The sequence below is a fragment of the Gavia stellata genome, chromosome 9 (assembly GCF_030936135.1).
Source record: "Gavia stellata isolate bGavSte3 chromosome 9, bGavSte3.hap2, whole genome shotgun sequence".
Classification (NCBI taxonomy): domain Eukaryota; kingdom Metazoa; phylum Chordata; class Aves; order Gaviiformes; family Gaviidae; genus Gavia; species Gavia stellata.
Genome location: NC_082602.1, coordinates 25,185,878 through 25,208,816, shown reverse-complemented (window position 1 = coordinate 25,208,816; position 22,939 = coordinate 25,185,878). Strand labels below are relative to the sequence as shown.

General features: G+C 64.7%; 4 protein-coding genes across 5 annotated transcripts; 3 read left to right on the top strand and 1 right to left on the bottom strand.

Annotated features, from left to right (window-relative positions):
- The first annotated feature begins 929 nt into the window (after positions 1-929).
- PI4K2A (phosphatidylinositol 4-kinase type 2 alpha) lies at positions 930-7,386 on the top strand. Its single transcript, XM_059821147.1, has 9 exons — positions 930-1,334; positions 3,962-4,162; positions 4,422-4,553; positions 4,638-4,791; positions 5,385-5,446; positions 5,894-5,993; positions 6,256-6,389; positions 6,680-6,739; positions 6,876-7,386. The coding sequence occupies exons 1-9, from the start codon at positions 930-932 to the stop codon at positions 7,035-7,037; spliced, it is 1,410 nt and encodes a 469-aa protein (XP_059677130.1). The 3' UTR covers positions 7,038-7,386.
- A 1,393-nt stretch (positions 7,387-8,779) lies between these two features.
- On the bottom strand, positions 8,780-9,183 carry AVPI1 (arginine vasopressin induced 1). The gene is made up of 2 exons (XM_059821343.1): positions 8,903-9,183; positions 8,780-8,831 (listed from the first exon to the last, which is right to left on the bottom strand). The coding sequence occupies exons 1-2, from the start codon at positions 9,181-9,183 to the stop codon at positions 8,780-8,782; spliced, it is 333 nt and encodes a 110-aa protein (XP_059677326.1).
- Positions 9,184-10,162: 979 nt separating this feature from the next.
- Positions 10,163-10,697, top strand: MARVELD1 (MARVEL domain containing 1). Its single transcript, XM_059821282.1, has one exon. It carries the CDS (start codon positions 10,163-10,165, stop codon positions 10,688-10,690), a length of 528 nt encoding a protein of 175 aa, XP_059677265.1. The 3' UTR covers positions 10,691-10,697.
- Positions 10,698-14,278: 3,581 nt separating this feature from the next.
- On the top strand, positions 14,279-19,627 carry ZFYVE27 (zinc finger FYVE-type containing 27). 2 transcript variants are annotated; one of them, XM_059821017.1, is made up of 12 exons: positions 14,279-14,475; positions 14,549-14,619; positions 14,690-14,876; positions 15,056-15,151; positions 15,327-15,439; positions 16,189-16,319; positions 16,684-16,755; positions 16,924-16,944; positions 17,151-17,295; positions 17,599-17,645; positions 18,509-18,590; positions 18,816-19,627. In XM_059821017.1, the coding sequence occupies exons 1-12, from the start codon at positions 14,279-14,281 to the stop codon at positions 18,878-18,880; spliced, it is 1,227 nt and encodes a 408-aa protein (XP_059677000.1). In that variant the 3' UTR covers positions 18,881-19,627. The 2 variants fall into 2 exon arrangements, with proteins under 2 accessions (XP_059677000.1, XP_059677001.1); XM_059821018.1 differs by lacking the exon at positions 16,924-16,944.
- Positions 19,628-22,939: the final 3,312 nt, after the last annotated feature.

Genomic DNA, 22,939 nt, shown 5'->3' with positions numbered 1-22,939 from the left:
CATGCACATCCTGCCTGTGCCATGCACCCACGGGGGACACATGCACACCCCGCCTGGGCAGTGTGCCCAGAGGTGGTGATTGCACCTGATGCATGCACGCCCCGCTGTGTCCAAGCACCCACGGCTGATGCATGCAGGCCCCGCGGTGTCCATGCACCCACAAATGATGCACCCACGGCTGATGCACGCACGCCCCACCGGGTCCATGCACCCAGGGGTGGTGCACGCACGCCCCACCGGAGCACCCGTGGCGATGCCCGCAGGCCCCGTGCCTGCTCAGGGGCGGTGCGGGCGGGCCGGGCGGCGCAGGGACCCGCGGCCCGCGCTCACCTGGCTCCGCGCTCGCCGCCCGCACCGCTCCCCACGGGGGTCCCGCCGAGGGGCGGTGGCACGGCCACCTCCCCTGCCAACCCCCCGCCCCGCCGGGCGGTGCCACGCCGCCAGCGTCCATCCCCGCCTGCCGTTGGCTGTCTCCACGGCAACCGCTAGCAACGCGGCTGCTCATTGGCCAGCTTCGCAGCACTCCCCTGCCAGCCGCCATCTTTGTGTGGGGCAAGGCATTCTCCTCCGCGGGCGTGTCGGCAGAGGGGCAGCGCCCCCTCCCCGCCGCCATGTTTCCGAAGGGGAGCGGGGGGGCGCTGCCACTCCCCAGCGGCCACCTTTGTGTGGGGCACTGGCGCCAGCCCCCACGGCGGGGGCGTGGGGCCAGCGAAACCCCTACGGCCCCCACGGACAAGAGGTGCGAGGCGTGGGGGCCTCCAGGCCCGCCTCATCCGGCACCACGGCCGCAGCCGTCGCCGCGGCGGGTGCGGTTCCCACGGCCACGCCGGGGCGGGGCGGGGGGGCGGAGCAGCCAATGGGGCGTGGCGGCGCGGTGACGCGAGCGGAAGCGGCGGGCGCGGGCGGTGCGGCGGGGCCGGGCGGGCGCGATGGACGAGACGAGCCCGCTGGTGTCGCCGGAGCGGGCGCAGGCCCCCGACTACGGGCTGCCGGGGGGCGCCGTGCGCGCCCTCCCGCCCGCCGCCCCCCCCCCGCCGCCCTCCCCTCCTGGTTCCCCCGGAGGCCGCGACCGCGAGCGGCAGCCGCTGCTGGAGCGCGGGGCGCGGGGCCCGGCGGCGGCGCAGGCCCAGGCCCAGGCCCAGGCCCAGGCGGCGGCGCAGGCCCAGGCGCAGGCGGCAGCGGCGGCGGCGCAGCGGGAGCGTAACGACTTCCCCGAGGACCCCGAGTTCGCTGAGGTGGTGCGGCGGGCCGAGCGGGCCAGCGAGCGCGGCATCTTCCCCGAGCGCATCTCGCAGGGCTCCAGCGGCAGCTACTTCGTCAAGGACCCGCAGGGGGTGAGCCGGCCCCGGCCCCGTGTGCTGCCCTGGGGGTGGCCGGCCGCTCCCCGCGGCCCCCGAGGCCTGCGAGCTGAGCGGCGCTGGCCGGGAGGAGGGCGCTGGCCCGGGGGTGACCGGCCTCTTGCAGGGCTGGTAGGAGCAGCTGGAGCCGCCCTGGGCTTTCCGGGGAGAAGTGCAGTGGGACCAGCAGCAAGAGTGGGGGGCAGCTGTGTCCAAGTGCTGCTTCAGCCTCTTCTGTGGCTCTCCTGCCCGGAGAGGAAGGATCACTCTCTCCACCAGGCCTGTGCATCTCCTGACCACGGTCAGTATCTCCTGACCATGGTGACTCCAGCCCTAGGGCTATGACTCTGAGAGCTGAGCTGGTCTTTGGCCTGTGAGACTGGAGCGAGATGTCTCCTCTGTGGCTGCGCGGCTGATACAATCTAGGCGAAGTCCTCGACATATAGCTGGTCCCCTGTAGATCTGGTTGGCTGTGTGGCAGCCGTCTCCATGCCGCTGAGTGGATGCGCACACAGCATAGGGCAGCTCGTCTTGTGACCTGCAGCACCCAGCCTAATTACTTGAGCTGTTGATGCTTCCCGTGACTCCCTTGCTCTGTGTGCTGGGATGCTTCCTGGGCAGCAGGACTAGGCTTGCTGGTCTCTGGCGTGCCCTACTTTCCTGCCCCGGGTGGAGCCTGGCTCCTGGGAGCTGTGGCAGACGGGTCCCAGCTGAGCTGGAGGGCTGTGGGGCAATAGGCACTTCCTCCTGATGCAGCCGTGCCACCCTCCTGCTCCCTCCCGTTGCCCAGTATGAGATGTGGGGTCACTGGGGTGGGGGCTGGAAGAGCTGCCTGGGGGTGGCAGGGTGGAGGCGGCCTGGCAGTAGGAGACGAGAGCTCGGTGAGGGCTGGTGGAGGATGTGTGCGATGAGCCAAAGTCTGTGTACTCCTGGCCATGTCACTTGGCAGGTCCCTCGGCTGCCCTGCTGTCAGTGAACATGGTGTGTGTCTGGTTTCTGTGGCTTGCTGCCCAGGGTCACCAAAACCTCCCCGCTGCTGGCACAGGAGAGAGTGCAACACGCTGCTGTTGTGGGCAGGGGGTGAGGGCATCGGGGAAGAACTTTTCTCTTGTGTCTGCTTCCCTCTGGGCTGTGGGGGCACAAGCTGTCCCAGCTGGGATGTGCTTCCCCAGCCCTGGTAGCTGCAGTTACCCCAGCTGCTGGCTGTGCCTCTGGGCTGGCCTGGCTCCCTCTGCCCTGCTGCTGGTGCCAGGCAGACCTGTTTTTGCTGCCAGCACTGTTCCTGGCACAGGTCTGTCTGGAAGGGGACACTGTAGTGCCAGGCCTCTGGCCTCCACTCCTGCACTTTCCCTGCCCAGCTGGGCCTTGCTGTACTGGACTGGCTCCACGGAGCACAGGGCTTCACGCTGCCAGAGCTCCTGACAAGCCTCTTGCAGGCTCAAATCCAAGGACATGTTGGCAGTCATGTGCCTTCACGTGGGGCTGATGAGGGGATTTCCTTCCTGCCTGACCAGGAGAAGTGGCTCCTCTGTGTGATCTGGGGATGGCTGAAGTGCTCTTGTTCCCTCAAATCCTTCTCCCTCTTCCCGGTGGACAAAACCTTGCTTCCACCTGCCCTGGGTTGGCTTCTGGTCCCTGGCGAACTGGGATTGCACTGGAGTTTCTTGCTGAGGTGCTGGGACACATCCTGCTTCCACATTGTGGCAGGAGCTCAGCTTGGGGAAGTGCCACCCACTCATGCTAAGGCTGGTGCCTGCCATGGGGAGGAGGGCTGCTCGCATGTGCTGCTGAGTCATCCTGGAGCTGGGGCTGCCTGCCCAGAGCTGCTGCACCCCCCCCAGGGGTGCCTGGCCTGTGGGGGCAGGTGGCCTTGCTCTTGCCCTGGCCCTTGTCTCAGCTGTGGGGCCTGGCAACGCTGGCTTGGTGATGGCGCAGTGCCCAGCAGCGAGGTCTCTGTGCTCTCTGCAGCAGTGGATACCTGTGCTGCTGTCCTTGCTGTGGGGTTGATGTCTGCAGGGCTGGATTGAGGGGCTGGGGGTGCTGCTGGTACCAGCTGGTGGCCAGTTCAGAGCTGCCTGTGCCCTCTTGCCCACAGTGTACCCAGAGAGCCAGCCCCTCTGCCATCCCCAGCTGGGCCCTCCAGCACAGAGCCCTGAGCTCCTTGGACGTCCTCCAGCCCCTTGGCTGCTTTGACCCCTTTCCCCTAATCAGTTTGGGATCAGCTCCGTTGGAGGTAACGAGGAACTGCGAGCAGTAGCTCTCCCCAGCCATCCAAAGGTCGCTGGGATGGGGCTAGGATGTTTACCAGGGGACAGCATCATTGCTGCCGTCTTTTGGGACAAGGAGAGTGGTTTCCAGGTGCATGAGCTGGGTACAAAGGTCTTTGGGCAGCGCCCCCCTCTCATGGGAAGGGGTGCTGGCTGGGGAAGGGTCCCTCCCAGCCCCTGCCTGCTTCCTTCCCAGAAGCTGCGGGGCTCTGCCTGAATGTAGGGGCTGGTTATTGCCCCGATGAGGGACTGTTTTGGGCCTGTTCCTGAGTGTGTCCCCACCATGGACTGGCTCAGAGGTGAGTGCCTCGACTCTGCCAACTGCCTTGAGTCAGCCCTCCTCTCTCCCTCTCACAGAAAATCATTGGTGTCTTCAAGCCCAAGAACGAGGAGCCGTATGGGCAGCTGAACCCCAAGTGGACCAAGTGGCTGCAGAAGTTGTGCTGCCCATGCTGCTTTGGGAGAGACTGCCTCGTCCTCAACCAGGGCTATCTGTCAGAGGCGGGTGCCAGCCTGGTGGACCAGAAACTGGAACTCAACATTGTTCCCCGCACTAAGGTGAGGGAACAGCTGCTGGGATCTCGTCCCAGGGAGGCTTTCGTGTGCTTCTGCACAGCTCTGCTTGCACCTTGTCTTGTGGCACTACTGACCTCGGAAATGTTGTGTCGAGAGCTCTGGACTGGGACTGCTCCTGCTCAAGCCGTGGGGATCCTTGTGCTGGGCAAAGCCGTGCAAAATGCTGTGTCTTGGTTTTATCAGCTAGTCCTGTGACAACTGCCAGGTGCCCCTGCTGACGTCTGTGCTCCTGTCTCCCCAGGTGGTGTATCTGGCCAGTGAGACCTTTAACTACAGTGCCATCGACAGGGTGAAGTCCCGAGGAAAGAGGCTGGCCCTGGAGAAAGTGCCGAAAGTCGGCCAGCGCTTCAACCGCATTGGTCTGCCGCCCAAGGTAGGGCTGCCGGCGTCCGTGCCCGCCTGTCACCGCTTCTCCATCCTCTGCGGCCTCCTGTAACGCAGCCTCTTCTTGCTTCAGGTGGGCTCCTTCCAGCTCTTTGTGGAAGGCTACAAGGATGCTGACTACTGGCTGCGGCGCTTTGAAGCTGAGCCGCTCCCGGAGAACACCAACCGGCAGCTGCTGCTGCAGTTTGAGCGCCTGGTGGTGCTGGACTACATCATCAGGAACACAGGTAGGGCTGGCTGCCTGGCGTGGGATGCCACCTGCTCCTTTACATCCTGCCAGCTAAGGAGAGGGGGGCAGGGGCTTGGCATCTTTTCCAGCACCCAAAACTCCCCTCAACACCACTTGGTTGCTGGCAGCTGCCTCTGGGTAGAGTGCAGCTGCTGTGGCTGCCCACCACCATGGCCATGCTCTGGCTGCTGGCCTGCGTTATGGGAGATTTGGATCCACCATGGTGCTGGGTTGAAAATTTGCCAGCTGCGAGGATCCAGAGACATCCAGAGATCCAGCACCTGACTGTGCCCCTATATCCCATCTCACGCTGGGCTTCAGAGTTCTGCCAGGCTGGAGGGTTGGAGTAGCACTCTGGGGCTTGCAGGCTGACCTTTCTCTTGTGAGCCGGAGATATGTGGACCTCTCCAGGGCTGGTTGTGTGGGGGTTGATGCGGCTTCCCAGGCCTGCAGCAAGCTCGAGGGCTCTGGGGTAGAGTTTGGGCCTAAAACTGGTCTGTCTCACTTCTGGGTCAGAGGAGGAGTAATCTTCTGCCTGGCATGGTGCAGGCAGGCCCTGGTGCTGACACAGCTGGTTTTATCTCCCTGCAGATCGGGGCAATGACAACTGGCTCATCAAGTACGACTGTCCCCTGGACAGCGCAGGCGTGCGGGTGAGCGGCCCTTCCTTGGCAGGGGCTCTGTGGGGGGCTCTGCTCCTGCAAGCTGCCTGCCTGGCAGGCGGGACGGGGATTTCCCAGCTGGCTTGGGTTTCTGAGCATGTGGAGGCCTGATCTTGTGTCCTGGGCCTTTCGTTGCCCTCTGCATCAGTGTCTGGGGCTTAGTGGGACTTTGTGAGGATGCAGCTGGGCTCTGTGGGGGAAACTGGTGTTGCTGGACCTGTGCATCCTTGGGATGAGGCCTGGGGTGGGGAGCAGCTTTGTCCCCCTCCCACACAAAGCAATGTTTCCCTATGGGCAAGGGGCCATGCTACTGGTGAGAGGCTGTTGTGCCTCTGTGGTAGCTAGGGCAAAGGTCCTGGCAGCGGGGCGGCAGGGAATGGGAAAGGGACTGTTCTTGCTGGGGGGGGCCTCCTTGTGACATGCTCCACTTCCTTCCAGGACAGTGACTGGGTGGTGGTGAAGGAGCCCATCATCAAGCTGGCTGCTATAGACAATGGTTTGGCCTTTCCCTTGAAACACCCGGACTCCTGGAGAGCATGTGAGTCCCTCAGGCTGTGCTAGGGCACCCTGGCGAGCCATATAACTCCGTGCTTGGGCATCCTCCTCCAGGGCTGGAGAGGAGAGGGCTAGGGCTGTCCCTCTGCAAGCCTTCTGGGTTCCTGGGCAGCTCTGCCTCAGCAGAGGCTGTAGGAAGCAGATGCTGGACCCTGTGTCCCAGACACAGGTGATCTGGCACCCAGGGGCATGTGGCACCATCCTTTGCCTTCCCCAACTCTAATGTCTCCTGCTTCCTCCCACAGATCCATTCTACTGGGCATGGCTGCCCCAGGCCAAAATCCCCTTTTCACAGGAGATCAAGGACCTGATTCTTCCCAAGATCTCAGACCCCAACTTTGTTAAGGACCTGGAGGAAGATCTGTATGAGCTCTTCAAGGTGAGCTGGGGGAGTGGGTGAGGATGACTTGGGCGGAAGAAAAGCGGGGGTGGTGTTGGGGAGCTCCCTGTGAAGGCTGCAGGGGACAGAAAGGCGGCCAAGCTCCTGACAGTGTTTCTGGGCTGAGGCATAGCAGGGTTATCCCTCTGCCAAGAACTGAAGATTCAGTATGTGGAGAAGCAGAAGACTCATGGAACAGGAGGGGAGAGGCTTGCTTGGGGAATAGGCATCTCTTGCATGGTGTGGGCAGTGGGTGGATCCCACTGTGTTCTCTGCTTTCTCTCTTGCAGAAAGACCCTGGCTTTGACAGGGGACAGTTTCACAAGCAGATTGCTGTCATGAGAGGTCAGGTAAGCTGTGTGTAGGGAAGGCAGATGGGTGAGGTGCAGAGCCTCGTCTTGCCTGTGTGGCAGGAAGGGTGCTGGGGTAGACGCTCTCTGTTGCTCTGGTGGGGCAGCTCAGGCATTGCTCTGTTGTGCCATGCAGATCCTGAACCTGACTCAGGCACTGAAAGATGGGAAGAGCCCCCTGCACCTGGTTCAGATGCCGCCTGTGATTGTAGAAACAGCGCGTTCCCACCAGCGCACCGCCAGCGAGTCCTATACGCAGAGCTTCCAGAGCCGGAAGCCTTTCTTCTCATGGTGGTAGCTGTGGGAGCCACAGGCAGGGCTTGGCCGCCTCGGACTAGCACTGCGAGAGGAATCGGGCCACTGCCGGCTCCTGTGGCCAGGACTTGACCTTCTGGGTAGAGTGAGCAGGTGCGGCTGGAGGAACCTGCAGCTGAACTGGAGGAGCCAGGCAGGTTGGGCATGGTCCCTCCCCAGCTCCTTTGGAGTTTGGTGCCCTGCCTGGGGCAGAGCCCAGGGGGAGGTGTGGGAATCTGTCGGGAGCCGTGATGTGGCTGGGTCCTTGCCCCTGCCTCCCTTCCTTGGCCTGCATGCGGTTCTGAGCACCCCTGCTTGGGGCTGGGATGAGCAGGCTGCCCGGGCCAGGATCCGTCCAGCCCTTTACACCAGCCACTGGCCCTTTTCTTCCCCGCCATGCTGGCTGCCAGGCTGGGAAAGCCTGTAGCGGGTTTTACCCCTTCCCTTTCCCCGAGGATGTGCAGTACTCCTCCACTGTCCCTCCTCTGCCCCAACCCCGTGCACGCTGCTTTCCTCAGGGGGAGTTCCTGCTGCCCGCTGGTGCAGCAGGGACCACAATGAATGGCTGTTCTCTGGCTGGGGGCTCGAGGAGGGACACAGGAGGGACAACTCACGGGGCTGGCTTGGGTGCAGTTAGACACTAAGCGGAAAGAGGTGCTGGCTTGTCCTTGTGAAGAGCAGGTGGTTCTGGGAGGGGTTGTAGCTGAGTGCCACCCCCCCCCCCTCCATGGGAGGCCCCCCCCTCCAGCTGGAGAGGGTTGAGGGTGGGTGTGAGCACCCTCTCCCCCTCTGCTGCCTCAGTCCATCTCTCCTGCCAGGTCTCCACGGTTGCTCTTGCTTGGCTTTTGCCCCTGCTCCCAGCAAGCTCCCTGGCTGCTGTGCAGCCAGCATGGTGCCAGCCTTGTCTGTGCCTAGGGCCCCCTTGAGGGGCAGGGGGCTGCCAGGGAAGGGCCGGAGGGGCTCTTCTGCTGCATGGGTGGGAGGCGTGATGGGAGCATGGGGGGGCCAGCATGGGCTCCTGGCTGCCCTGGTGCTGACAATCTTGCAGGCCTGGTGTGGGTGGGTGAGGCAGCAAGCCCCTCTCTTCCCCAGAAGCTGCTCAGCTTGTGTAAAACGGTACCAGGGCTGCTGCCTGCATCTGCTTGTCTTGAGCTGTGGCTTCTCCTGCTGCTGGGGGAAGCTGGTGTTGGGTCTTGCTGTCCTGTTAGCCCATCTTTGGGGGGTGGGGGGGAATGAAGGCAGGTTGGAGCTCTGCTGCTTGAGCCTGGGAGGGGAGAGCAGCTCCCTTGTCTCCTTTGCGGGGAGGGGGCTCAGCACTGGCTGTGCAAGCACAGGGCGGGCAGCAGTGAGACCCCCTGCTCCCTAGCCGGGCCCAGCTGCATCTCCAACTGACCCAAAATGTATTGTTCTAATGCACTGTAGAAATGTATGTAATGTATTTAAACCATGCAACCATCTGAATAACAGAGCTGCCGTTCAGCTGGCTGCCTCCATGTCTCTGCAGCACCCTAAAGCAGGTTGGAGCTGTTCCCCTTCCACTGGGTCCAGTACAACGGCCTGGACCAAGGTCCTGCCGCCCTGGGTGATGGCCGGGGGTTGGCAGGACACAGCCAGAGCCTCACGCAGCCGCCACTGTCCACCTTTAATTAACCATTGCACCCTGCCCAGTACACTTAGTGTCCTCGGAGAGACCGGCTGTCCCAGCACCCGCTGTCCGGCAGCCCCGCTCCTCCACGGCCTGGCCGCTCAGCGCTGCGCCCCGGCCCCGCGGCCGCTGTCCGGCTGCTTCTCCGCGATCCTGCGGGGAAGAGGCGTGTGTTAGCGGCGCGGCCCCATCGCGCTTCCCCCGCCGCCCCGGCCCGCACCTACCGCAGGCGGCCGAAACGCCGCAGCGCCGCCATCCCGCCGCCGGGCTGGGCCGGCCGCCGCCGGAGCCGCCGCAGGGCCCGCGCCATGCGCCGCTGGCCCGCGTACCGCCAGACGAGGCGGGCGCGCTCCTCGGGCCGCTCGGCCCCGCCGCTCCGGAACAGGCTCCGCAGCTCCGGCAGCCCCACGCCCTGGAAGATGTTGGCCGAGGCCCGCTTGCGGCCGCGGGCTGCGGGCGCCGCCCGCCCCGGAGGGTCGCTCACCACTGAGGCCGGCGTGCCCATGGCCCCGGCCGCTGCGGGTGCCGGAAAGACGGCGTCAGGCTCCGCTCCGCTCCCGCCGCGTCCCGCCTCCCCCGGGATCCGGCGCGGATGCCGGTGAGGAAGGGCGGGCGGCGGGGGAAGGACGCGCCGCGGCCGCAGGGAGAGGGCGGGCCGGGGCGCCGGGCAGGAGGCCAGCCGCGCGGGCGGGGCCGCCCGGGAACGCGGGAGGCGCCCGGCTCGGTCCGGCGCACGCAGGTGCGGTCCCGCCCCGCCGGTGCCCGGGGCGCTGGGCCCCGTCGTGACCCACTTTCCCTCCGCCGCTGCCCCGCCCCTCGCACAGACCTGGCGGTGGCGGCGGGCGCGGGTCCACCACGTGGCCGCTGCGCTCCCGGGACCGCTCCGCACCGGGATCCCGCCGCTGCCTCGCGCCGCGCGCCGCGTTCGTTCACCCGCCGCGCCCCGCCCCGCTCCTCCCCACGCCGCCAATCCGCGCCCGCCTCCCGCTGCCAGGGCCAATCGGCGCCGAGGGGCGCGGCCGCACCGCCTCTCGGAGCGGGGACACGTGGCGCAAGTGGCTTCAATAGGCGGGGACGGGGCGGGCGAGGCCCCGCCCCCGGGCGGAGCCCCGGCGCGCGTCACACCGAGGGGGAATCCCGGTGACGTAGAGGGGAGCCCCGGCGCGCGCCCCCCGGCGGCCGCCGCGCGGGGTCCCGGTGCGCTCCACCCCGACCCGGCCGCCGGCACCCGCGTCGGTGGGACGGCGGGGGGGCGCGGCGGTCCCCGCCCGACGGCGGCCGCAGGCGTCCGCGGCGGCCCGCGGGTGTCCGGTGGGCCGGCGGGGGGCGCGGCGGGGCGCGGAGGCGGGGCGGGGAGGAGGGGAGAGAGGCCCCGCGCGGGGAGGACCGTTAGGCGCCAGATGTTTGGCAGCGGCCGGGGGAGGAAGTCGCTGCCGGGGCCCTGAGTCCCGCCCGAGCCGCGCTGGAGCAGGCAGGGCCCCGCCATGGCCCGGACGGCTCCGCCGGCAGTGCCGCCGCCCCCGGGGCCGCCGGCCCGCGGCTCCCTCAGCCTCCACCGCGCCTACCTGCGGAGCCCGCTGGGCCTGCTGCGCCTGGGGCAGCTGGCGCTGGGCGCTGCCTTCTGGGTGACGGTGGCGGCTCACAAGTACGAGGGGGCGGCCCACTTCGCCCTCTTCGCTGCTGTCCTGGTCTGGCTCCTCACCCTGGCCCTCTTCGGGCTGAGCCTGCTGGGGCGCTGGGCGCTGGTGCCCTGGCTGGGCTCCCGCTGGCTCCTCACCAACCTGGTGCATGACCTGGCGCTGGGCGTGGGGCTCTACGCGGCCGCCACCGGCATCATGGGCTACAAGGCCGAGCAGAAAAGCTATTGCAACCTGCCGGGCTACAGCCAGCACTGCCTCTACGGTGCGTATCTGGGCGCCTCCGTCTGCGGGGGCATCGCCGCCTGCCTGTACCTCTTCTCTGGGCTCTACTGCCTGTCACGGCGCTGCCGGGACCAGCGTGACATCATCTGAGACGCCGCGGCACTCGGCTCCCCTTCTCCTCGCCCGTGGACGGAGCGCAGCCCCCCTTCGGGACAAAGTGACCCTGCCACCTCATCCCCTCCTGGCTGACTGCACCACGCTTCCTCCGGAGACTCCTGCGCAGACAGATGGACAGACAGAGGCCTTGCCCGAGCACAGCTTCCCCTGCATCCTGCCGAGACAGCATGGACACCCAGCTGCTGCACAGGCCTCTCTCCCACCCCTGGACAGATGTAGGCTATTGCAAGTGGAAGGACCCAAGCGGAGAGCCCCTAAGAGGGACCCCAATTTCTGGGAGCCCCACAGGGCCCCTGCCCAACTCCCCTGCCCCTGGCCTTGCAGATGCTGCGTGCTCAGGTGGGTGCCGACCTGTCCCCAGGGCAGAGGGGGACTGGCCTGGGGGCGCTGAGCAGGGGTCAGTGGTACGTAGTGGGGTTGGGTGGGCATAACCCCCCCCGACCCACTGGCAGCCCCCTCCTGCCGTTTCCAACTGCGCGGCACCTCTGCAGTTCCCTAACGGAGGAGGCTCTGATCTCGGCTTCCCCATCCCGGGCCCCTCCTCCTGTCTGGCCTGAACACGTCCGCCGTCTTGCCAGAGCCCCGCGGGGCTCAGCCCCTCCCTGCCCTGTGCTCCAGGGGTGCAGAGACACCTCGGTCCCACACAGCCTGACCCAGCATCACCCCAGACACGCTGTCCTGTTTGGGGGCTGAGCCCACACAGGGCAGCAAGTCCTCCGTTGCTGTGGGGTGAGGGGAAGGGCGAGCAGGGCCATAGCCTGGTCCTGTGACCCTGGGCTGGGGGTAAATTCCTCCAGCCTTGGGGCTCGTACTGCCTAGGGATGGGGCCAGGTGCCCCTGGGGGAGAAGGGAGCCGGGCACTGGGTCCTGCCCTCCTGTAGCGAGGTTTGTGGCTCTGAGCCATCCAGAGCCACCGAGCCTGCCCTGGAGCCCAGCTGCCCCAGCAGGGACAGGCATGGCCTCGCCGGCAGCGCTGGAGACTGGCCTGCAGCCCTGCCTGTCTCTGCAGCTCTGGGATGAGCTCTGGCTCCATCTCCGGGCCCTGCGCTGCCCGCAGACCATGGCGAGGCAGAGGGGAAGGGTGAGCATGGAGGTGCTGGGCTGCTGCTGGCACCGTGGCTGTGGGAGGGCTGGGGCCAGGCATTGTGGGGACACAGCCTGTCTTGGGGAACAGGAGAAGACGATGCCAGCAGCGGGGCCAGCCCAGCCCTGGGTCAGCCTTCACAGCCCGCTGGGTGCCAAGCCCTGAGAAGGCCGTATAGGGCCGACTGGAGCAATGGGCAGCCAGAGACTGGGAATTTTTGGAGGAGCACCACACCGAGGCTGCCCTGCCACAAGCCCTCCTCACCCTGCCTGGAGACAGGTCCTCGTCATCTCTCCCAGTGTGACGGAGGGTCTGCCTCCATCTCTGCGTGGGCTTGGATCAGCAGGACAAGTGTCCCCAGCAGCTGGCCATGGGCTCTGGCTGTTGCCTGGGGTTCCCTGGTGCCTTTTTTAGGGTGGAGAGCAGCAGCCGTGATCCCCCTGGGGCTTGGAGGGGTCCGGAGTTGGCGCTGGGTCACGGCTTCCATCATGAGGTGCTGTCCCAGCCGATGCCCCCGTGTGCTCGGGGGCCCTGCCAGCCCCCAGGCCATCTACCCCTTCCCTGGGCAGGATGTGCTTGCTGTCCCTACCCTGTGTCAGGGCTGGTCCCTGACACCGCCTGCCCCCACCAGCTCCCATGCAGCCCCTGGCCCAAGCTGCCTGAGACGCCCAGCGGGGCTTCTGCCACCACAAGTGCCTTTCCCTGGCTTTCTGCAGCCCTGCCTGTCGTGCCGTCTCTCTCCTTCTCCAGCCACCTCTCCGGTGCCTATGGATTCCAAATAAAGCAATGTTGGCGCTCACTGGGTGTCTGGGGCTTTGTGCCGGGTCTGAGACCTGCTGGGGATGGGGTCTGAGCTGAGATCACACCCGGCTCTGTAGCCCTGCACCCTAGGGCCTCCCTGCCTGGAGCCTCTGGCCGTGGTCACAACATCCTGGCGTGCTCTGGGGTCATGGACAGGCTCCCCAGTGCTGAGCCACTGGTCCCTGGTAGAGAGGCTTAAAACCCTGCCCTTGGGGACAGGGGCTGTCCCTGGCCCCACTGACCCCTCCAGAGACAGGGCACAGCCTGGTGCTTATCTGGGTGCGGGCACCTCCCGTGGCCCAGCAGTGCAGAGGGAGGCCAAGTCCCCGGGGCTGTGTGGCTGCAGGGATGTGATGGGGACAGGATAGAGCCACATTCCTATGGGCTTCATCACTCCCTGGCTGAAAGGGCTCTCTGTTCCGGGGCTGGGGCACTGCTGGGCAGCTGTGCCCCTGCTGCTGGGTCCCCAGAGAGCCTGGGGCAGGCTGGGGGCAGCCAGCATCTCCTGGGGCTGGCTCCGGCCCTGGGCTGCTCTCTTGGGATGGGGATCAGCCTTGAACCTCTACCCGCAGCCCCCTGCCCGCAGGACACGTGCCCTGCTCACTGGAGGCTGCAGGCAGCTGGCAGCAGCGTTGAGCCCTGCACTGCCTTCATAGCCCAAGAGCTAGCATAGGGTTAACAAGGTTGCACTGAGTATTATGGGATGGCATCCTCCCTTTTGGCATCCGACACAGCCTGGAGTCCCCAGAGCACCCCTGGGAGCCAGCAGCCCTGCCCTACTGCCAAGTGTCTGGCAGACACAGCCTGTGATGCCCGAGGTGGTGGGAGCAGGACCGCAGGCTGCTCCGCGGGGCAGCACCAGCGCGGCCAGGGCTGAGCTGCTCGGGGGGCATGGAGAGACAGCGGATGAGCTGCCATGCTCACGGACCTGGGGGGAACTCCCTGCTCCCTCCCAGGGACCCCCAGTGCGGGGCTGGTCTCTGGTCTCTCCCTGCGGACAGGTGCCCCAGTGATGGGGCCCATGGGGACAAACCCACAGTGCCCGATACGGCTGGGAGCTGGCCATGCCGAGACCCAGACTGGGACTGAGCCCTGGGTCAGGATTAGACCCGGATCAGGGTCAGACCCAGATTGGGACTGAGCCACAGGTCAGGGTCAGACCGGGATCAGTGCCCAGCCCTGGACTGGGACGGGACCCAGGCTGGGACTGAGACCTAGACCGGACCAGACCCGGATTGGGACCAGGCTGGGACCCAGATTAGCCCCAGGTCGGGGCTGAGCCCCATATCTAGACCGGAGCTGCCGGGCCCGATGGCCGGCCCCGAGCCCCAGCCCGGGCAGGTCGCAGGACCCAGAGCACACCCACGGGCCCGAGCCCCTGCACCGCCCTACCCCGCCGCCGACGGGCGCCCGCGGGCCGGGCTGGGCCGGGCGGGGCGGGGCGGGGCGGGGCGGGGCCGAACCGCCGCCGCTTCCGGGGCCGAGGCCTCTTCCGCCCCTTTGCCCGCGCAGGGGTGTGGCTTCTGCCTGCGCTTTCTAGTCCGGCTCTTCTGATTGGCTGCGTGACGGTGCTGCCGGTGAGGTCACGGCGCACCTGGCGGCTTCACGGAAGTAGGGTGCAGCGTAGGGCCGAGCTCGGTGGGCGGTGGGCCCGGCCCGGTCTGTCCCGGCCCCGCATGCAGGCGGTGGAGCGGGACGGGGCGGGGGGCGGCCCCGAAGGCGCGGCGGGGGGTGGTGAGGCCCCGCCGGAGCCTTCGCCGCCCAAGGCCGCCGCCGCTTTCGACCTGCTGGAACTGGTGCGGAGCTACCGGCGGCTGGAGCTCTACCTGGAGCCACTGCGGGACGCCGCCGAGGGCGTCCGCTCCCTCCTCCGGTAAGTGTGGGCTGGGCTGGGACCGAGACTGTCCCCGGGGCCTTACGTCCCTCACCCTCCCTCCTCTCCGCAGGTGGCAGCGGCCCGTGTGCTCCCTCCTCGTCTGCCTCGGCCTCAACTTTCTCCTGCTCACCCTCGGCCAAGGTGCGTGTGGGGGGACGGGGCCGGTCCCCTCCCCGGACCCCCGTAGCTGACGCTGTCCCACCTCTTCCAGCTGCCTGGTACTCGGTGCTCGCCCTGTTGGTCGTGGTGCCGGCCCTGCTGGGCTACCTGCAGGAGACTTGCCGGGCCCAGCCCTCGGAGCCGGAGCTGGTGCGCAGGAGGTACCACAGTGTCCGCCGGGAGGACCTGCGCAGGGTGCAGCTCTCGCGACAGGAGGCCATCGCCCAGGTCAAGAGCTTGTGAGTCTCTGGAGCCCTCCTGGCTGTGGGGCTCCTGGGGGCTCTGCAGCTGGGAAGGCTTCTCTGTGGCTGCAGAGGGCCTGGGTTCATGCCAGCCTGGCCACCATAAAGCATATGAGTGTGGGGGAGCCAGGGTGTGTTTGTGGGGCCTCTTCTTGACTGTGAGGTCTTGTTTGCAGCCTGATCCAGCTGGAGGGGTTCCTGAGTGGCATGTGCTGCAACTGCGAGGCAGTGTACCGTGTACTGTACTGGGAGAACCCCGCTGTCTCTTCCCAGTGAGTAGCACCAGGTCAGGCATCCTGTGGTGGGCTCAGCAGGGAGAGGGGCTCTTGCCTGTGGAGCTGCATTTGATGTGTTTGGTACCTGAAGAGAGCAGGCGGAGGATCAGGGCTTGTGCTTGTGGCGTGAGTTGCTCTGTCTTGACTGCATTGTTCTGCTGCTTCTTCCCAGGTTTTATGGGGCACTGTTGGGCTTTGTCTGCATCCTTTACCTGCTGCCCCTCTGCTGGGTCCTGGCTATTCTCAACAGCACCCTCTTCTTGGGCAACACCCAGTTCTACCAAGGTAAGAGCCCTCCCTGGGAGTGGCCTGTCTGGGATAGGTTGTGGAAAGGCCTTCTGAAGCCAAGGGATCCTGCCCTGGACCTCTCCAGCACCCTCATGTGAGCCCAGTGTGCTGTGTCGGGCTCTGCCATGGGATCTGACACCCCGCCCTCCCAAGGGCAACGATGTCCTAGGGATGGTGCTCAGCAGCCCAGGTTGGGTGGAGGGGTCCTGGGACTTGGCTGTGAGAGGCGAGAGTCTCTCCTGATTATGTGTCCTGGCCTGGGTGCTGTTTCCTGCTCTCGTCTGTCCTGTGGCAAACCGGGGCCTGGCAACGCAGCCTGCGCATGAGCATCGACACCCCTCTCGGTCCCTGACCCTGCTCTGCAGGACTTGAAGTACTCTTGGTGCCTCTGGCAATGTGTGACGCAGGGTTGAAAACGTGCTGTCAGAGGGGAGGAGAAGAGCTGGAGGCGCTCCCTGTTCTGTGGCGCGTGCTGGAGGAGAGTTGGATGAGATCTGTGTGTCTGAGCTGTGACTAAGGCCCCTGCTGTTCCCTGTCCTGAGCTGGGGCAGGTGGTGGGGAGTTCCTTGTTGCCCTAACTTTGATGTGTGAGCAGAGGAGGGCTCAGGGTACCTGATGGGTGAAGGTTGTACGTGCTAACGTCCCACTGGGAGCCCTGGAGATCGGCTCTTGCAACCAGCTTTTGTGTGGTGGGGCTGGGAGAAGGGAAGTGCCACCCTGCTCCAGCTGCGTTCCCCTCTTACCAGTGATAACGGAGTTCAAAGCCTCGATTGAGCAGTGTGTGGGCACCAAACCCCTTGAGAGCACTCCAGAGCCTGCCGAACCCCTGCCAGCTGCTCCTCCCCCAGATCGGACCCCCACACCCACCACCACAGAGGTGAGAGGGGGGTAGGGCTGGCAGTTGTGGGGTGGGAGCTGCAGGGTCAGCCCTTTGGTCTGACTGTGCCTGTGTCCCTCTACCCACAAGCTCCTTCCAGCTGCCAGCTTTGCTGGAAGCCCCGGAGCCTCTCCTGAGTTACTGGGGGCTGCCCTGCTGTGCTGTGGGCTTGGCTCAGTCCTTTTGTTATGTGTATGGACTCAGGCTGGGGAGGCAGGGGCTCACCCCACCAATTGAGAGTTGTGTCTTCTCAGGGAGTGGCTGGGGGGCTGGTCCTTTGTCCCAGACCCTGCCACGGAAGTATGCGCCCCCCGTTGGACAGGGATGGGGGTACAGCAGGACTAGCTCTCTGCATCTCTTGCAGGACCTTACCCCTGGCAGCGTGGAGGAGGCAGAGGAGGCAGAGCCTGACGAAGAGTTCAAAGATGCTATCGAGGTTTCAGGCTGGTGGGGGTGGGCTGTGCCTGCAGGGCAGCTGAGGTGGGAAGTAGTGAGGGAGGGCCTTGGCAGGCAAACTGGGCGCTCGGAGAGGGCAGGTGTGGGGCTGGGCACCTCTGACTCCATCTGTACTGCCTCTCCTCTTTGTCCCATGCTGCGGGAGAAGGAGAACCAGCTGCTGGTCATGGTGAGTACTGCCATGCCAAGGTGGGCAAGAGGGGCATCTTCTCCCAGCTGGAACTGGCAGCCTTTGCCTGGGTTGCTGGTGGCTCGTGGCAATGTCAGGTGGAGCATCCTGCTTGTTGGGTGCCCATCTCTGGGGCAGGCTGCCCTGCAGCCCCTGAGTGTGCCCCCAGCCACCCCTCCGCACTCAGCTGGCTCTGTCCTCTGCAGGAGGATGACGAGAGCTCTCAGTGCTCAGCAGATTTTGACCTCAGCCTCCCGGACAATGGTTTTATGAGCAAAAATGAGGTCATCCGCAGCAAGGTGTCACGCCTGACCGAGCGCCTGCGCAAGCGCTACCCCAGCAACAACTTTGGTAAGGCTGGGAGTGGGTGCTGCTTGGGAGCTCACTGGAGAGGGGTCTGTGCTGCTCCCAGTGGCGAGCACTGAACTGGGAGTGGATGGAATGGCATGGTGCCTGCTAGGGCTGTGCTGATACCTCCAATGACCTCCCTCCTCCATGGGGAGGATGTTCCCAGCTTTCCTGGGAAGGGCAGGGATGAGAGGGTGCAGCAGTGTGGTCTCCAAGCTGAGCCTTTGCAACAGGCACGGGTGCTCCTGTGCCTCTCGCAGTCCCAGGCAGCAGAGCCCTGCCTGACTTCCGCTCTCTTTCTTCCAGGGAGCTGCACGGGCTGTGCAGCCACCTTCTCTGTGCTCAAGAAGAGGGTGAGTCTTCAGTTTCTGCCCCAGCTTGCTGCCTGCACCTGGGGCAGTGGTGTTGTGCATGTCTGGCTCGCCCTGGCTTTCTCCAGCAGCTTGGGTGGCTGGCCTCAGTCACAGCCCAGCAGCAGATGACATCACCTAAGTGCTGGATGTTGTTGCATGCCTAAGGGTGCCACGGATCCCTTGTGCTGTGGAGCCTTTGTACCTTTTTCTCCTTTAGAAGCTGCCTCAGGCCAAACCCGTGTGTGCTGGTGTACTAGGCATCTGCTTCGTGCCCTGGTTTAGCCCACGTCTTATGGCCTGAGAGCTTTCCGGTGAAGCAGAGCATGGGTCTGTTTGTGGGAACTAGGGGAGCAAAGGCCACCCTTGTTATCTTGTCTGAGCCCCCATGTGTGATGTTTGGCATGCAGTCCCCTGGGCAGTTCTGGGAAGGATGTATCTCTTGCCCCCTCCAGATTCGCATTGCTGTCTTCCTGTTGCCTCCTGTTCTCCAGACTCATGGCCTCCTCCCCTTCCTCCTGGGTTAGCCTGATATATGTCTGGGACTCTCTGGACCTTACTTCCCTCCGGAGTTACAGCACAGAAGTCACGTAGTGTCCTTAAACCCCCTGGAGCCTGTGCTTAGGCTGGGCACAGGCTGCCTGTGATGTTAGAGCATATTTGCATGCAGATCCAGTGATAGGCCTGGGCAATTTGTCCAGGTGTCACTGGCAGATGGCCCATCTGCTATTGCTTGGGGGGCCTCAGGGCTTGCACCCACTCCCCTTCAGCAGGGAATGCTGTTAGCAGTGCTCTGGCACTGGAGTTGGCCAGGGAGGGCTGGGAGTGTGCCTGGAGTAGTGTCTCACCTTCCTTTCTCTCCACAGCGGAGCTGCAGTAACTGTGGGAACAGCTTCTGCTCCAGGTGTTGCTCCTTCAAAGTCCCCAAGGCTGTGATGGGAGCCACGGGTGAGTGGAAAGGTGGAAGAGGGCAGAGCTCCTGCTCCCACCTGTGCTCTCTGCTGCAGGCATTTGCCCCAGCCCTGGTGGGGAGAGTTAGCAGGACCTGCCCAGTGCTCCCTGGCTCAGATCAGAGCAGTGATGGGTTTGCAGCTCTCACAGCAGCTTTATGGCTGGGGTCCCTAGCCTGTGGTGGGGAAGGAGAGCATCTCTGACACCTGCTTTCTTTTCCAGCCCCAGAGGCTCAGAGGGAGACAGTGTTCGTGTGTGCTCTGTGCAACCAGGTGCTCATCAAGTGACTGAAACAGGCCCAGCCAGCTCCTGGGTCCTGCACTGCCTGACACCCAGGACAGCAGGCACCCTTGCAGCCGGGAGCCTGGGCTGCTTGGTTCCCAGCGTGGTGTCACCCTGCCAGAGGACGCTTGCGCTCAGTGCTCCTCCTGCCAGTGCCAGGCTGGGGGCAGACCAGCCCTCCTTGCCCTGCAACAGCTGGGTCCCTGCAGCGGAGCATTGCCCATAGCTGTGCCCCCATCACTCCGGCTGCCCCCTGGCAGCTGCCTCAAGCCCTGGGCGCTCCCTGGCACTCACTGCACCCTGCCACATACTTATCCAGGCCCTGTGGCCTGGCTCAGTGATGGAGGAGCCATCCTTCCCACTTGTGGTCCTACCTCCACCTCCTGGTTGGGGAAGAACAAAACCTCAGGGCTCTGTCCCTACCATTCCCAGCACTGTGGTAGGTGACTATTTTTGGGATCAAATCAGAGCTCTACCTGCATCCCTAGGAGATGTGGTCTTTGGTCCTGGCTCAGCTGAGGCCCTGCTAGTCACTGCTGTGCTCTTCCCCCTCACTGCCTGCAGGTTTAGTCTTAGTCTTCCCCTTCCCCACCCCCTCCTGTATTTGGCTGTAGCGCAGAGGAGGCAAGAGGGTAAGTTTGGGCTGGGCTGTGTGGCTGGGTCTCCAGCGGCAGCGTGAGAAGAGGCACGAGTTGGTGCTGCTCTGTGCACTTGGTGACTGCTGCTTTCTACTACAGGTTAATATATGTGTATATAGAGAATGACCAATAAATCTCTTGCCCTCAGCTGGCTCTTGTCTTGCCCTAGTGAAAGCTGTCCCAGTCCCAGGTCATCCCAGCACCCCTGTGGCCTTGGCCTGGCTGTCCTGCAGGTGGTCACAGAGAAATGTGTGTCTCTGCCACCAGCTCTCCTTACTTACTGGGGTTTCCATCTTCTGTCATGCTATGGCCTTGCTTGCCCCCTGCTCAGGGCTGTGTGCAGCTGCCCGTCCTTGGCTGTGCCAGGGCTGCATCCTGCTGGGCTGGAGCCAGGGAGAAGCTCAGCCCTGGCAGGAGCTGCTGGGCTTCCTCTCTGCCTCCTGGGGCTGCTCCTTCCCCTGCCCTGCCCAGGCGGTGGTCCTGGCAGCTGCCTGCGTGCACAAGGGTGACCTTTCCCTGTGTGAACAGCACAGCTGCCAGCTATCCCAGGAATGTGACCCTGGCTGCTGTGCAGCTGGGAATGGCCATGGCCTGGGTCTCTGCCAGCCAGCTGCAGCTCCCTGTAGCTGGGGTTTCTGGGGGGCCAGTGCTCTCAGGCTGGCGCTGCCCAGTGCCTGCCAGCTCACGGCACTCACCAGCCTGGGAAGGCCCTGGGGGCCCAGATCTCGCTGCTGATTGTACACCCCAACAGCATGGGAACTCGCATGGGGCAGCCCTGGGGGCAGCATGAGCCCTCCTCTCGGATGTGGGCTCATAAACCCCTTCCTCAAGCTGTGCCCCATGGAAATTTGGGGAAAAGCTGGACTTGGCGATGATCATGAGGGTGCTTGAGTTGTGCTGGGTGTGCTGCAAGGCCAGGGTGTGTGGGGGGGCATGCAGAGGGCTCAGCAGTTACTGGGGGCAGTGGAGCAGCTCTAACATTGGGGAGGGGGCTGTGTCAGCACCCCAAGAGCTGTGGGGTTGTGTTTGTGGGTGAGGGTTTATCTGCAATGGAACAAGTACTGGTCTGCGAGGGGCTGGGGGGGTTGAGCTGTAGAGCTCAGACAGCCGAGGGCAGAGAGAAGTTACTTGTGTTTCTAGAGAAAACACTTGGCACGATGAGCGCGATGGCCATGTATGTCTAAAGGCGCCCTGGAAAGATGCTAATGACGCAAAATACAGAGGGCTACAGATAAACTTGGACTGTGGGAGATGGGGTTTTATTTGCGCACTTTAAGTTTTGCAGTCAAATGACATAATTGACGATGTTTATTCCTATGGCAGCGTGCTCAGCAGCCTTGCTCTGAACATACCTTCTAACAATACTTGATTTTTTTTTTTTTCCCCCCAGGTTTTTTTTTTTCCATCTTGGGCAGGGTGGGGGCAGTAACCACCTGCCCCTGGTGTGAGGCTGTGGCAGGGGCTGGCTGCCCCGTGTCCCTAGCTGGCTGCAGGACAGGGGCACGTCCCCCCAGCTGGAGCAGGATGCCCCTTTGGAGCTCTGAGAGGTGGGGGGCGGCCAGTGGGGCTGAGACCATGCCCAAGGTGGGCAGAGGGAGCAGGGATCACCGCAGTGTGGGACAGGTGCCTGGTGGCCTCATCAGCTGTGAGGAGGGTGGGCGCAGGCGTCCTGCAGCCTCAATTCCCCTCTTGTCCCGGGAGGCTCCCCTGTGGCAGGGCCAGCTCCGGTGAGAAGCCGCAGTGTCAGGCAGCTATCCGCTGGGTAAATATCACGGCAGCCACATTCGTGCTTCCCTCACCCCGAGGGACAGGTGGGTGCAAGGATGTGCTAGGTAAACAGGACTGGAGTGGGACTGGGGTGGGTGGGCTGCCCCCCTCGCCTGCTGGGACTGGGGGGCTGCTGGGGCAGAGGCAGCCCCTGCTCTGGGGCTGGGGGAGCTGAGCCGAGGGGCAGCACCCTGCTGCTATCAGAGGGGCCAGGCTGAGGGCTGCCCCGGCCCTGCTGCTGCTGGGGGTGGCCCCCGGCTGGTGCAGGTGGGTGGCCCCAGGGAACTTTTTGGGAGGAAGCTGGGGGTGGTTAGGTGGGAGGTCTGGCAGCCAGGCAGGGCTGGCGGGGAGCTGCAAACAGGGCTTTCAGGTGGTGCGGAGGTGGGGTGCCCGGAGTTGGAGGCGGTGATCCTGGCACAGGATCTGTCCCCCACTATGCTCAGTGCCAGGCTCCCCACATGTGCCGCCAACTCCCAGCCCGCAGATCTGTTCCCTCGGGTGTGATGGAGGGAGAAACCTCTGGTAAACACCCTCAGACCCAGTAGTGGGGGCTCCAGCAGCAGTGATACCCCTGTCTCCCCCCCCCATCCTTTCCATCTCACCACCCTCCCAGGCTCCCTGGGGTGGTGCAGAGGTGGCAGGGATGCCTGAGTCTCCAGGGATGCCTCTGACCATCAGGAACCTCATCCCTTGGCTTGGTCGGGCACGATGCCTGGAACAGGGCTAGAGCCCAGGGTGACCCGGCTCTCCCAGGCTGCCCCACTCAGTGGGCAGGACCGGGAGCCCCCTCCCATCCTTCCCAGGCTCTCTGAGGGAGCCCCAAGGGGCGGTTGCTCATGAACCACAGGGAGCTGGACACAGGCTTCTCTGAGGCGGAATAATTTACTGTGTTGTGGTCGAGCAAGGGGTGCCTGGGCTGGGTCTTGATATGGGTGGGGGACGCAGCAAGGCTGGTCTAGGGGGCTTGGAGGTGGACTGCCACATTGAGCCCTCTGCGATGGCAAGGGTGGGGGAGCCCAGGCAGGGGCTGTGCTGCTCCAGGCACTTGGTCTTGGTGGGGGCAGTCTGTGGGGACGGTGGGGCAGAAGCCTCGGCTGCGGTGGGTCCCTGCGCAGGTGGGATGAGCCAGGGCTGGGGCACAAGCTTGGGGCGGGGGCATGGGATGATCTGAGGGGCTGAGGGTCTGGGACATGTCATCAGGGAGCTGGGCAGGGGACACAGGAGTGTAGGGTAGGGGTCTCAGGTGCAGCCAAGAGGGCCAAGCAGAGATCCTAAGTGCAGACAAGGGTCCCTGGGGTGCTGGGCAGGGGGCTTGGGGGTAGCCAAGGGTCTCTGGTGCAGAGCAAGGCTCATAAGCATGCAGAGCAATGGGTGCAGCCTGAGCTCCCAGGCATGGGCAGGGGTCCTGGGAGCAGGACAGGAGTCCCAGGGGTGCAGAGCAGGGCTCTCAGGATGGGACAGGGGTCTGGGCTGTGGATCAAGGCTCCCATGAATGCAGCTGGGGGTGCAGAGCAGGGTCCTGGGGCACAGCCAAGGGGCTGAGGGGAGCAGAGCTGAGGTCCTGGGGTGCAACCAGGGATGATGCCAGGGGTGTAGCTGCCAGGGGTGCAGCATTGGGCCAGTGCAGGAGTCCTGGGACAGGGCAGTGTGGGCAGAGCC